This window comes from Phalaenopsis equestris, unplaced genomic scaffold (genome assembly GCF_001263595.1).
Source record: "Phalaenopsis equestris unplaced genomic scaffold, ASM126359v1 Scaffold000095, whole genome shotgun sequence".
Taxonomy (NCBI): domain Eukaryota; kingdom Viridiplantae; phylum Streptophyta; class Magnoliopsida; order Asparagales; family Orchidaceae; genus Phalaenopsis; species Phalaenopsis equestris.
In genome coordinates this window covers 301087-316333 of record NW_018164537.1, presented here as the reverse complement: position 1 = coordinate 316333, position 15247 = coordinate 301087, and the positions used below count along the sequence as shown (strand labels likewise).

Here is a 15247-nt window from a genome sequence, read left to right as displayed (position 1 = left end):
ATTTTAATGGCAATATATATTTTTTTACAAAAAAAAGAGTCAATTTTAAAAATTATCACCACAATTTTATTTTTATATTTAATAACAATATATTTACTTAATTCAAAAATTTTAGTTTAGTTTAGGCATTATCAACACACTTTCTCCTTTTGCGCCAAATTTTTTGTTCAACCCTTTAACTAAAAACACCCTCCCAACATCTCGATCATTACGTTTTCATACCAACTTTTTCAAGGGTATATTCATCATATAAAAAAAAAAAGATATCAATTTAACTAATATTCACATGTTTAAAGCAACTACAGAAACCCTAGCTAACTCTGCATCCCCCCAACTGTTCCTTTCCAATCACTCTTCCCATTTCTCCTCAACTCTCTCGCTAACTCTTATTCTTCTTCACTAATCGCCGACGATGAAGACATGGCTGATTTGTCCTGTGTGCGTGAAGGAGTTGTGTGTGTGTGTGTTATCTTCTAAATGAGTATAGAGTAGAGCTTGCCAACGATCAATATCTCCAAGTGTTGGTGCATATTCATATTGTCTATCTTGTTCCTTATAGAAAAAGATTTATCATACATATGAGCATTAATTATTACACCTAGAAGTCCAATAAGCTAGGAAGTGAATCTTTTAATCAAGAGATAATTATAAGTACTATTAGCTCTAGTTATAAAGAATTATGTTTTCTAGTTCTCTTTCTATTTAAAGCAATTCCTATACCACAAATATTTTACCGCCTATAAATCATATTTTCTAAAATTTTAATTTTTATTTATTTTTTAAAATTTAAGATTACAATGCTAGCTTATGATAATGTAATTCATAATTACAGAATGCTTATATAGAAAGAAAATATTATCATTTATGGTGATTGGTCATCTATCTCATGAATTGACTCATTTCAAAGCATTGTTGGTCCAGTGGAATAATAATTCTTGAACTATAATTTTTTTATTGTTGCTAACCTAAAAAACAATTAAATAAAATAATTCTATAAATAATTGAGAATGGCTTTAGAGGTGTTTTATATAATTAATCTTAAAGAGTCTACTCGCTTTGGGAGCTAGGCTGATCAATCCAAATTCCTTACCTAGCTTGTTATAATAAAAAAATCCCCCATATAATCTTAACTGGTATTATCATTACTCTTTTCTATTTAGCATCCTTCATTGCACTCAATAAATTACCTAGCATATAATTGAAATGAGGAAAAACATGAGCTTGATGGGATTATAATACCAAACATTGATTTGATGATTCATGTTAATCACAAATTGGAGTTATGGTCTCTAAAAAAGCTTTTAGTTTTGAATTGTTTATAGAATCATTATCATTTTCACCTTATATTTCCACATTATTACATACTTCTACATGTTGTATATCTATACAATTGCTTATTTATGCATGCAACATGTTCACTTCATCATCTACTCTACGGAAAGATGATAAATTGACTAATTTTATAAATAATATTAAAATTTAAAAACTTACACAACAACCGCTGATAATTTTACAAATTAAACTACCAATAATCATTAGAACCACATTCATTGTCATCTTATCTTCCACTTTTCTTCTCACCGAGAAGTGTCGGAGCAACTCAAAAATGGCCTCTTTCGCCCTCTCCTCAGTCTCCCTCATCTCCCCCACCACTTCCTCCTCCTCTCTCCCTTTTCCTCCCAAAACCCTAATAAACCTTCCCTCTCGCCACCGCCCCCATCTCCGCCTCACCCCCATCTCAGCCGCCACCAAAATCGAAGATCTCGGGACCCAAATCGAAAACCTAACTCTAGCCGAAGCCAAAAGCCTCGTCGATCTCCTCCAAGAGCGCCTCGGAGTCTCAGCCGCGGCCTTCGCAGCCCCGGCCGTTGCGTTTCCCTCTAGCCTCGCCGGCGCCTCCGACGCCGCTGCTCCAGCCGCCGTGGAAGAAAAGACGGAGTTTGATGTTATCATCGAGGAGGTGCCGAGTAATGCAAGGATTGCGACCATCAAGGTTGTGAGGGCGCTTACCAGCCTTGCACTTAAGGAGGCGAAGGAGCTCATTGAGGGCCTTCCGAAGAAGTTTAAGGAGGCAGTGAGTAAGGATGAAGCAGAGGATGCAAAGAAGAAGCTCGAGGAGGTTGGTGCTAAGGTGTCCATTGCTTAGAGCTGCCATTTTTGGTGAATTGAAAATGCCTGATCATTCATGGCAAGTTTGACATTTGTTTTAAATATATATATATGAACTGATTTTATTGAATTACTTGCTTTGATCTGTAGTTTATTAGTACTAAATTTTTCCGTGTGCTTCTCCTGCTGTTTCAGATTCTGCGGAGGTAAATTTCTGTAATCTGATTCAGATAATGTAATTGCAGATTATTTTTGTCTCTGGATATTGCTTCCATTCTGTTTCTAGAAAAATGAGATGTTTTTTCCTTTGCTGAACTTGATTTTCTAGCTGTAAAGCAGTTGTTCGGCAGTAAAAAAAATTAAAAAAAAGGAAAAAAAAAAGTTTTGAAAGCGTGTTTCAGTATTTGTTTGATAGAAAATTAATAATAATTTGTGATTATTTTAAAATTTTGTCTTAATGATTCGGTGTATTTGCTCTTTAAAGCAAGAAGAGATGGATTCAATGGTTACAGAACTCTCAGCCAATGAAACTAGCTTATTACCATAGAAGGGCAGAAATCAAAATCTGCTAGAAATGCTGTAACTTAAAAGATAAATTTGTAGAAAACTTCCAGTAGTTTGATCTTTAAGGATAACAAATTTTAAAACTTTGTCAAAAATATCATTAATAAACCCTAAATCCTAAATATATGTTGGGGTATCTTGAAACCTAGCGCATGTTTTTGTGTTGTTGAAACCCTGGCAGACATACTATGGTGTTTTAAAACCCTAATATTATTGTTAATGTTCATTATTAAAACCTTTATGTTGCCCTTAGAATGTGCCATGATACCTTTTCATAAGAAGAACAAGGTTTAATAATTAATTATTTTTGTGTTCCGATTTCAAGAAATGAACTTCTTATTAAACTTTGTATGAAACCCCCTATCACAAACAGAATTAGTTATAGAACCTCACCTTATCTAACTTTGTGAAAATGATAGAAGTTTTTAGTGATTACCTTTGTATGGAACCCTCAGGACCCTCTGATAAATATACTTTGCTAGTTCTGATAGAGCTTGAAAGCTAAGATTTTATCAGAGTTAGAGTTGAGCTCAGCCATAAGCACTCACTAATAATCAAATTGGCAAATGATGTTGAGATGCATCCTATATCTGAAATAAATTTAACATTTTCGCAATCTCATTTCTTAAAAGCTTCCAACATGATGAATACAAATGCGCACAGGAAATCACTTTCAAGTTCTCAGAAAAATATGTTCGAAGGAGCATGCATCCTTCATACTGAAGAAAGGGAAATAAGGAATTTTGTCATTATGAATGTTAGATATAAACTTGCCAGAAATTAATGAATATAATAGGTGCTGTTATAGTTTTTTTTGTTTTTTTTAATTGAGCCTTAATAGTAGGACTAAAATTGCTGTTATATTTTGAAATTATCCTAGGTAACGGTAAATCGTCATAGAATCTGAGTAACTTGAGGATCTCTTCGCTTTGAGTGTCTTGATAAGCTCTGTTGCAGCAATGAACTTGGCAAGTTCAACTTCAGCTTGACAAGAGCCTTCTTCAACTTTCTATAAAGCTTTGCGAGATATTGTTCCTTGCAGCTCTACTTAATGGTTCAAAGTTTTCACCTGCAAGCAATCCATGCAGCAATTATGTTCAATCACAATCATGGGAACAAATAGATGAAATAAGATGGAGATAGCTTAGTTTCTGAAGTAATAATATACATTATGCTTATCTGTCTTTTCAGCTTTTAAGACTTCCCTGTCCAAATCTAGAAAAATCTAGAGCTGCAGATTTTGAAGGTCTAGATTTTCATGTGCATGGAATTATAGATCTAGAACTTTCTAGTACAGGTGGTAGCTTGAGTTCTTATCAATAATGAACCAAAACATTAAATGTATATATTTCTCTATTTGATTTAACTAATACCCCATGAGATACAAAACACCTGCAGTCCTTCAAAAGGGCCAGAAATCCTCTTAGGCATCCTGTGGTTGGCATCACTGCCATGGCCAAGAACTGCAATGTTATGGTTGGCATCACTTCCATGGCCAGGTAAATAAGTTATCTATAGTGGTTATGCAACAAAATCAACATTGCTTGGAGCTAATGATTCAATCAGTGTAGGAATTGTTAGATATGGATAGCATGCATACCTCTACATACTGAGAACAAGAATACTAAACTGTGTACTCCAATACTTTATACCTAGCTTTTTGTCATATATCATCCGAAACTAATAATTTCTCCAAATAGCAAGGTTGACTTTAGTCAGTGTTAAATTCATGTCCAAGCTCATCACCAAGTTCTCCATCCCATGTAAATACCTATCCTTGTAATCTGATGAACTTCTGAAAGTCTAAAGTTTTTGGAAGCATGATATCTGCTTATAAGGAAATTAAAGGTGCATCACATGTAATAGCTCTTATTGCCATTCAATTATTATTATTGTTACTTTCTTATAAATATTCATAATAATCAAGTGCACCATACCATCGCAAAGGCGCGTATATATTGCTAGGCCCTCAATTTTAAACCCCTTTGATTATGTTTCTCTCTGATATGTTTCCTTTTTAGTAGCTCTAAGCTGTTCAAACTTATCAAACACAAGTGTCACTTGATTCCAATCATTATTCACTAATCATTATCATTTTAAATCCATCAAAATTACATTCCACTTACTCAGTTTTTTTTTTTTTCTATAAGAAAAGTGTCAAATTAGTTTCCTAATTTTTTGTTCTAGAGTCTATGAAAGTGTCACTCTTTTAATAAGTGCTAAAATGGCCATAGTAAAAGAAAATAGTGATTAATTTAATTGTTATGGACTATTGCCCCATATAAATAATCAATGGACTTATTTTGACACTTTACTCTTTACTCTTTATATTGCTAATGACAAGCTTTCATTTAAATTTAAAATATTTCAAATATAATATATTTAAGTGTGCTTCATAGTTAGCACCCTAAATAAATTGATATTTACAAATCTAGCATCCTCTTTTATCCATTTTTTAAATTTCACCCTAATATCAGAATTCATGATAAAACCCCAACACATATTTTTCATTTTTTTATTAATTTTTTAATGGCTTTTCATTAGTTGCAAGAGGTTATAGCAATATTTGAATTTGAATAATTGATAAAAATGCCATTCAAGTATATTTTTGTATGTAATAATATTTGTGGTTATTTTAATATTTTGTGTAAATAGCCATGTTTAGGGTGGTACTGTTATAAATAGCATATTTCGGGTACTCATGTAAATAGATCTATTACAGGGCTGGAGATATTTCACCACGATTAGAAAAAGGAGAAACTGATGAATTATCTTTTTTACAGAAGTATTAAGGAACAGCCGACACAATCGCAGAATGCTGGTTCAGATTTCTTTGACATGACATGAAAAGCTAAAGGGGCAATTTACATACAAAGCATCCGAAACTTTATATTTACAAATCATCCATCCTCTTTCGTCTATTTTTCTAATTCTCAATTGGGGCAGACACTTGTAAAAGCTTTGGTCTGGTAATTAAAAAAAATCAAATAGATGGTTAATTTATAAATCTTAATATTTCAGATGATATGTATGTAATTATTAAAAAAAAAAGCTAATTTTATTTATCCTACATTGGCCATTAAAATTTACAAATTTGTCAACGCAAACTAATAATAATAATAATAATAATAATAATAATAAATAAGGATTGAATGAAAAAATTAAGAGTTATACTGGCAATAAAAATCAGGTTCCGAACATCACAAGCATCTGCACAAATCTAGGGTTTAAACCAATCAGCATGAATCTCGAAGTATCCAACGGATAAAAAAACAAATGAATACTATTAAGAATGGCCTACAGCCAAAAGATTAAAGGTCCATATGCGGAAAATCAAGGGTTTACTGATGGAAGAACAATGATCCATTAGCGGAAGATTAGGGTTTACTAGCGAATGATTAAGGGTTCATTAGCGGAAAATTAAAGGTTTACTAGCGGAAGATCGAAGGTCCGCTAGTGCAACCCCCCTAAACGAGGGCTAGAGGGCGTAGAGGCCGATCAAATGCAGATCCTCCTAATCAAAATTCAAGGCCAATCGAGTTGAGCCGAGGCATTGACCTGCCTCTTGTCATAATCCAACTCAAGAGAAGAATTTAACAACGACAACCATCTCATGAACTCCCTTGAGATTCCTCATCTTGGACCAAGAACTAACCATAATATAATCACATTATATATCTCAAAAAATCGTCTCGTCAAGGAGTGAGCTACCTATCAGATTACGGTGATTCATTCTCTATCTGATGACCTAGCCTTGACTTGACGACAAGAGTTCATTACTCATGGATCAATATTTAACAACTAGGCTAGAATAGCCAACCGACTAAGCCAAGTTGATCAAGTCAAGTTCTACCAGCCCAAATACCATGTAGGGTCGGCCGTCAAACTCGACTCAGGACTCAACACAGTCGAACGAACTGGTCTCGTTGAATCAAGGATCATTGACTTTAGCAGACCGAGTCATAGGGTAATTGAACTGAAGGTCTATACATGTAAAATACCTAAAATTTCTTATAGTGCCCCCATTAAAACATATGTAGATAGGTAATTTCATATATTGTACCACCCTTCTTGAGAAATAAGGGGTTATTTAATGAGAAATGACTAATCAACAATTTATAATAATGTTCATTATTATGTATCTCTCTCTCTCTCTCTCTCTAGTCTTGCACTCTATCCTTTTGGTGTGATACACAAACAGATCATGATTCAACATTCTAAAAGATGTGATGTGTATGGATCATGTCACAAACAAAAAAAAAACACACAGAGAAGAAAATCACAATAGAGACCCTGCTAATAATTGGGTTAGCATTTCAATTATATTATTTTCTTTCCTTTTCCAATTCCATAGTAATTAATTTCAATTTCATCAGAATAATCGAACCAATTATTGTTGGACCAGTTTGATTGCACATTTTACATGATCGGCTCAAATTAATTTTACAATTTTATCATCCAAATATCTAAATAAATACTAGCACAACCTAATGTAAGAAAAAATATTATGTGCACACAGTCGAAAAACCATCCGGATGGGTCACCGTGAGATCCATGGCTGCATCCCGAAATTCTCACTCAAATATCAAAAATTCGAGAAACATTTGCGTGCGTCTAACGCACGCAGAGCTGCGTACGTCGGTAGATTACAGAGCGGGTATTGAGGGTTATATCCGCGTTATATCCTCTGTAACTAGTAAATTTTGTGTTTCTATTTTCATATATTTGTAAGTTACAGGTAGGTTACAGAGAAGTTACAGAGGTATAACATAGATATAACTCTCCAATACTCTCTGTAACCTACCGACGTACGCAACTCTGCGTACGTCTAGCGTAAGCAAATATTTCTTCAAAAATTCATGATAAAACCCCAACCTATATTTTCCATTTCTATCCATCTCTTATAGTTTGATGGTCACACAAATAAACACATTAGTTTGGTCGTTTAAAAAAATTCACCTGGAGTATTAATTTGTAAATATCAATATATTGGATTGTCTACAAGTAATTATCCTTTTGTTGATGTAAAATGTGCCCTCATTCGTTTGTATGCTGAGGAGCCAACGATGGCCTTCTACTGTGTGCTCTCCCTTCTCCCCTGCTCCAAAACCTCCACTCGCTCTTCCATTCAAAAGACAAAATCCTGTATCTCCTCTCTTCAACTTCCCGACCACCTCTCTTTCTGTGGCCGGATTCCTAACCGCCGGCCAACGACCACCACGGCCCCTTTTTCTGACGGCGGTCTCACCTGCATCAGAGGCCGCCGCTGTCGGAGATAAACCAGGGTCTAGAAGGCCTTTCCAACCAGCCCCTGGAGAAGAGCGTGCTGCTCCTGAAACAAGCCGCAAGGACACGGAAGGTTCCAGCTGCGGATGTTCTCTCCGCCATCTCCGCCGTCAAGAAGGCTAAGGCGGACTCATCTTCATTCCTGGAGACGCTTGGGGGATCAGAGTCTCCGGGGAGAACTTGGATGCTGATCTTTACTGCTCAGGTGTGGTTAGGACTTGTTAAAGCTCACAAAGTGTTTGTTTGTATTCCTCACTAATTTGGGAGGAGGTTTGATGTCATTGTCTTTATCAGAGTCAGCTGGATAAGGGGAGTTACTTCCCCCTCACTGCAGTGCAGCGATTTGATGCGGCGGTAAGCTTTTCGAACTTTATATGATGTGTTAATCGATCCGAACTCCATTTTATTTAATCTTTTATTTTCATTGAAAGTTCAACCAAAGTTTTCTCGGTTAGTTAGGTTATGTTCTATTGCTTAGTCTTCTCAATCTTCTTTGATTCTTTTTGTTTGACAAAAAAAATTGTTTCATTACCTGAGTAACTTAAAATACGTTAGGATGAGTTTCATTTTTGTGGTTCATTTTTCTCAAATAAAAAAACAATTGAAAGACTTTTTAAAAGAAAATGGAAGAAAAAATCATATATATATATATATATATATAATCATTCATACCTACCCTGCAGTAATGGTCTATATCGCATTCATAACTGTCCTCAAGCTCTAGCCTCGGTCACCACTCCAACAAATCTTTGGCATAAAAGACTTTGGCATGCTAGTCAATCAGTTCTACAACTTATAGCTAAACAAAAACCAAATTTACAAATTTCAAATAATTTTTCTTTTTGTACTTCTTGTGTTACAGCAAAATTGCATAGACTTTCTTTCAATAACTCCACTAGCACTCAATATAAACCTTTAGCATTAATTCATTCAGATGTAGGGGGCCCATCCCCGACACTTTCAATTCAAGGTTACAAATATTATGTGTTTTTCATGAATGAGTTTAAGACTTTCACTAGCAGCAAGCAAAACTGGATCCTTCCCACATATTAGATCTACCACAAACAAAACAATCATCACCAATCAAACCCTCTTCGGAAACCTCACCTACAAACCACCTCCACCAAAGCACACCATGGTTACACGATCCTAAACTGGATCAATTACACATGCGCCACATATTAGATCTACTCCATGTCCAATCTTTCCCATCCTAACCAACTACTTACAAACAAGCAGTTAAAGACTTTCACTAGCAGCAAGCAATGGCTGAAGAATTCCAACCTCTGGAAAAGCAGAACACCTAGAAACTTGTACATACACTAGCAAGTCAGCCAATATTAGGCAACAAGTGGACTTATGAAATCAAATGAAACACAAGTGGCTCGGTGGTTCGCTATAAAGCTTGACTGTTGGCTTTGGGATATCAAAAAGAGTATGGCCGGAACTATACAAATACATTTAGTGCAATAGCTAAAATTCCAACAAAAAGACTTCTTGTTATTTCTCTTCATTATCAATGGAAGATAACACAAATGGATGCATCTAATGCCTTTCTTCGTGATCAACTTCAAGAAATAGTTTACATGCATCAACCACAGGGTCACAAGGATACCTGTTGTAATTTAGAATAATGCGGAATACGACATTATTTCATTGATATGAACGGAGGTATAAATAACTCTTACAAGAATCTTATAATAGGAAAAATAATAAAAATGAAATGATATGAAAGGAAAAATATATCACCACCTGATATCTCCAATAATTAATTCATATTAATTATTAGGAGATATAAAAAATAACATAAAATAGGAAAACAAATAATTTCTAATCCAATGAAATAAATATAAAATAGGAAAGAAAATATCTCTTTATATTAAGAAAATAATTTATTCTTCATAACTTCTTATAGGAATAAATTATTTACTATTATAATTTTTAACACTCCCCCTCAAGTTTGGAATGTATGTTAATAATTTCTAACTTGATGAGTAGTGAAGAAAAATTGGTCGCTTGGATTGTCGAATTTGCTAGATTCAGACTTGGCTGAATTTTGAGTTTAGGGTCATATGTTTCGGCGTAGAAGAGAGATTCTGACTTGGCTGAATTTGCTGGATTTTGGCTTGGCTGAATTTTAAGTTTTTTCTGTCATATATTTCGGCATAGAAGAGAGGTTCAGGCTTGACTGAATTTGCTGGATTCAGGCTTGGCTGAATTTTGAGTTTTGCAGGGAAAGAAACAACCTAAAGGAAAACTGACTTTTAGTTGACCGCGGTTGTCGTTGGCTGCAGAAAAAAACATGCAAATCACACCTAGTAAATTTGCTGACAGAGAAAGCAGCAGAAGAAATGGCGGCTGGAAACAGAGCTCCACTCGACGCTTAGGTCAGGGAAGAAAAAAAATACTGTAGGAGAAATGACATGTTGGAAACGCAGCTCCCCCTACGCTTTGGCAGGGAAGAAAAAAAATACTGCAGGAGGAAGGTCGGTGATGGATTTTGCCAGCATTGTTCGATCCACGACAGCGATATCTCTGGCAAGATGTTGATGAGGATGGTGGCGGCATCGCTGGTGTCGCCCTGGCTGGAGCCCCATCGCCGGTGCTGGCATTGAAAGATACAACACAAAGTTTTTTTTTTTTTTTTTGGTTTTTAGGGAAAAAAATCTATCTCATATGCATCATATTTCTAATTTTCCAATTATTTGTGAAATATTTGTTCATCCATATATAAATAACACAATTAAATATTTTTTGTCATTAAGCGGTGGCAGCAAGCTTCTAGTCGGATCCAAAAAGTTAGGAGTGTGATGCAGATGGTTCCTCCCCATCATCGGCTGTGGTATGCTGACTGGAAGAGCCTCTGATCGCAATCTAGCATGCAAGGCATTAGCCGCATTGGTAGGCGGAGATGGAGTAGGAGACGTTGAGAATGGAGGCGAGAGCCTATACTCCTAAAAACTCCTCAAACCTGAAGCTCCCCTTCCTATGACCAGATTTGTATCCATTAAAATCTCTTTGTGGAACACGATTAATGGGTGAAAAGCTACGGTACAGAGGGGGGCTAACATAGCCCTTGTGAGGGTTGCGACTCGATCTATATGGTTCATCATATCGATACTTTTGGCAATTGCTACAGTAAGTTCGTCGTGCAAAATTTAGATTTCCGCACAACGGATTCTAGCAGAGCAAGGCCCTAAAAAAGAAGATAGGGAATGTTGTCGGCAATTGCGTTGCCATGGTGGTTGAGGAATGTGAGATTTCGACATCCAGAGATCTCCACAGGGATCAGCCCAGAAAGCCGGTTTGAGCCCAGATCGAGAAAGCTGAGTTTTCTCAATGCACCACTCTCAGTCGGGGTGTTCTCGGTGATCCTGTTCCCATTGGTACGGAACCGGACCAACGAGTTGCACTTGTCAATGTCCGCCGCTATCTCGCCGGAGAGGTTTTTGTGGAGTAGAAGCAGCTTGCCGAACATCGACAGTGAGAAGATTTCTTTTGAGATTGGACCGGTTAGAGCGTTCTGAGAGAGGTCTACCGCTTCAAGATTCATGTATTCGGCAAGCTCCTCCGGAATCCCGACTTTGAGCCTGTTCTGCCATTCGTACAGTGTTCAGAGATTGTATAATCGGTTGATTTCTGGCAAGATGGCTCCGATGATCTGGTTGTTATCGAGCTCTAGTTCTGTTAGATTCCAACAATTGGAAATCGTCGGAGAAATGGAGCCGAAGATCTGGTTCACACTTAGCTTAAGTTCCTGAAGGCTGGTAAGATTGTCGAGCGTGTGATTAATCCCTCCGGTGAGTCCATTTATAAAATGGTCGACAACTTCGAGCTCCAAACACAAATCAAGTTTCAGCGGAATCATCCCAACAAGATTATTCTGCCATAGCAGAAGATTTTTTAGTTTCTTGAGTCAATCGAGGGCCGGTGGAACGGAGCCGGTGATCGAATTATCATAGAGATAAATGTTCTGAAGCTCGTCGCATTGCCCGAGTTTCGGTGTTATTGGATCGGAGAGCAGCGCAGTGAAAACCACAAGTGTATATAATCTCTGGAGGAAGCCAAGACCCGTCGGCAAGGTCCTGGTGATGCTAGTCTCGGCGATGTTGCGTGTTTTGAATTTGTAGTATTGGCAATGCAGCCGGCGAGGCAGAGATTGAAGCTCCCTATTCAGGAATGGTCGGCCAACAGACAAAGCTTGCAGGGAGAGAAGAAGAAAAAATCGTTGTTTCAAATACCAAGATGAGTGTCCCTCCCTTCCTGCACAGAGGATGGCATGAAGGGAGTCCGATAATTCTCAAATGAAGACCGGTGGCTAGGATACGAAACCTTGCTCTGATACCATGTTGAAATTTAGAATAATGCGGAATACGATATTATTTTATTGATATGAACAGGGGTATAAATAACCCTTACAAGTATCCTATAATAGGAAAAATAATAAAAAGGAAAGATGTATCACCTGATATTAATTATTAGGAGATATAGGAAATAACATAAAATAGAAAAACCAATAATTCCTAATCCAAGGAAATAAATATAAAATATAAAAGGAAACATCTCCTTATATTAAGAAGAAAATTTATTCATCATAACTTCTTATAGAAATAAATTATTTTCTATTATAATTCTTAACAATATCACATATCCCAACTATGCGTCTCTTACATAAATCTATATATGGACTTAAACAGACCCTGAGATAATGGAATCACACATTCACCACACATCTTATCAAATTTGGATTTCAAATAAGTAAAGTTGATTTGTCTCTCTATATCTACCACCACCATTCTCACATACTCTATCTTCTATTATACGTAGATGATATCCTCTTAACATGAAATAACAGTGAGTTGATGCAGCAACTTCAACAAACTCTTTCTCAATGAAATTCCTGGACAACGTATCTACCTTTTTCGGCATTACAATTCAATCTACTACCTATGGATATTATCTCAAGCAAGCCACAGCTATGTCAAAGACATCCTCCATAGAGCAGGAATGAAGGGATGCAAACCTCTACCAAATCCTCAAACACTTGCTACCAAAGAACTACCAGGCTCTACTCAACCGTTTTTCAACCCGTCGTTATACAAGCACTTGGTGGGGTCCTTACAGTATTTAACATTGACTCGTCTAGATATTATGTTTGCGGTTAATTCTCTTTCTCAGCATTTTCAAAACCCGCTTCATTTATTACCAACACCTTTACCTGCTCTTAAGACATCTTCAAGGAACAATTGACTTAGTCTTGCCTTTCCAAGCTGGTCCTCTTGTTCTTCACACATATGCTGATGCTAGCTAGGCTTGTGATGTCACTGACAGGAGATCTATTACTGGACATTGCACATTCATTGGACCTAACATATTATCTTAGAATGTGAGAAAGCAACCAACTGTAGCCAATCTTCTACTGAACCTGAATATAGAGTCATATCTTCTTCAGCTGCAACAGAAGTTATTTGGTTGCGAAGACTTCTTTGCGATTTCAGTATTTCAAGCTCTGAACCCACAATGGTTCATTGTGATAACATGTCAGCTATGGCAATTGTTCATAATCTTATCTTTCATGCCAGAACCAAGCACATTGAGATAGACTATCAGAGATCAGATCGAGTCTAATGAAGTTACTTTACAATATCTGGAATCTGGGGAACAAACAGCGGACAATTTCACTGAAGCTCTTCCTATTTTGCGATTTCAAAAACTTAAACACAAACTAACCCTCTCTCCAGCAGAGACTATTAGCTTGAGGGGTATGTTAAAGAAGTAGATTAATGTAGTTAGTTATTTGGGTCCACTGCCTTTAATGCTTTTCCATTTTATCTGGTTGTATGTAAAGCTTACCTTGTGTTGAGCTTAGTATTTTACTATATAAACTGTACCTAGTCTATTTCAAAGATAAAGATCATGTTTCCCTGTTTCAGCACCTCTTCTTTTCGCTTTCATCTATTCCTCCAGAGTCCCTTTCTGTATTCTTCTTCGATTTCAATATGCTCTTCCTACACAAGAATTAATGATGTTAGATGTCACTCGAATATAGCAAATGCTTTAATTTTACTGATTCTTTTGAGGATGACTTACACTTCATAAGAAAGCATTTGTTGAAAAACACCTTTCTAAGTCATCTGAGTATGACTTCTAAATTCCATATAAAAGCATTAGAAACTGGGTTCTCAGTTGACGAATATGTATTTCAGTCCAGGTCATATTGGAGCAGTTTTTACTGATTAAAAATGTGTATCCTTGATTATCTGTAACGAAGATAGGATACAGTTGATCTTGTGGTTCTTTTCAAGTCCATTATCTCTCTTTTAGTCGTAAGTAATGTGATAAAGTGTCTCCTCGGTTTTACCGAACTCAATGAAGCTTCACTGAGATGATTCTTCTGTCTCATTTCTGGAAGCATGAGCTCATACTCATCATTCAAGAGCTAATTTGTTACTCAATTTGTAATCATATATGAGGCAAGGGCTTTCGGCGGCTCTTTCATAATTATCACTTTGATTATAACTTACTCCTTATTTATAAGCATTAATTGTACATTACTACATAATTTCATGGAGGTAAAAAGATTGTCCAGAATTTGTGATTTGATTTCATAATGATTGCTACCTTGCTTAATTGAAGAGAGATTCCTGATTATAAAGCATCTAGAATTTCTTTCATTGCATTAGAGCCTGCCTTGATGGAAGGTGGAGAGAAGGAAGGATGTCCCGTCATGCTTCTAAGTAATATGTATAATTAGGTCATGTCCAAATGGCAAGAGATTGGTTATTACCTTATTTTCATAATGAACTTATAGTTTGAATTCTTCCCAAATGGCATGAGATTTAAAGGTTAAAGGTGAAGTTTAACGGTGTTTGGAGTGGATTTTATAGCCAAAGCAGGTTGCTTGATGTCTAGAGATCATTCATTGGAGATTCCAATAATTATATAATTTGTTAGAGAAATTTACATAGATGCCACGCAATTCTTAATGTACAATCTAACTCCCAAAGTTTAATATTTATACTTATAACACCTGTGTCATATACCCATGCATTAAAAAGTGTATTTCACTTTTAAAAATGCAGATATGGTGGTGTTTTTGACATGATGTTGAACATTTGAGTCGTATGCTTGTAAATATAAATGTTGAGAGCTAGACATGTAAATACATAAGAATTGCGTGGTTTATATGTAAATGTCCCGATTTGTTATAGGATTTTTTGATTCATTGTATCTCCTATCTAAACACGACATGCTTATGTCAAGAGATTGAAGTTCCATGGACAGTGTT

The 15247-nt window shown here is 36.1% G+C and overlaps 2 protein-coding genes across 5 annotated transcripts in view; one reads left to right on the top strand and one right to left on the bottom strand.

The window, feature by feature from the left end:
- LOC110020372 (protein root UVB sensitive 2, chloroplastic) overlaps positions 1 to 15247 on the bottom strand; it is a 31377-nt gene that overhangs the window by 6253 nt on the left and 9877 nt on the right. The window lies entirely within an intron of this gene.
- Positions 1529 to 2334, top strand: LOC110020373 (50S ribosomal protein L12, chloroplastic-like). Its single transcript, XM_020718453.1, has one exon. The coding sequence runs from the start codon at positions 1607 to 1609 to the stop codon at positions 2144 to 2146; it is 540 nt and encodes a 179-aa protein (XP_020574112.1). The 5' UTR covers positions 1529 to 1606; the 3' UTR covers positions 2147 to 2334.

Coding starts and splice junctions, on each gene's coding strand:
- LOC110020373 (XM_020718453.1), top strand. CDS start 1,607: ATGGCCTCTTTCGCCCTCTCCTCAGTCTCCCTCATCTCCCCCACCACT.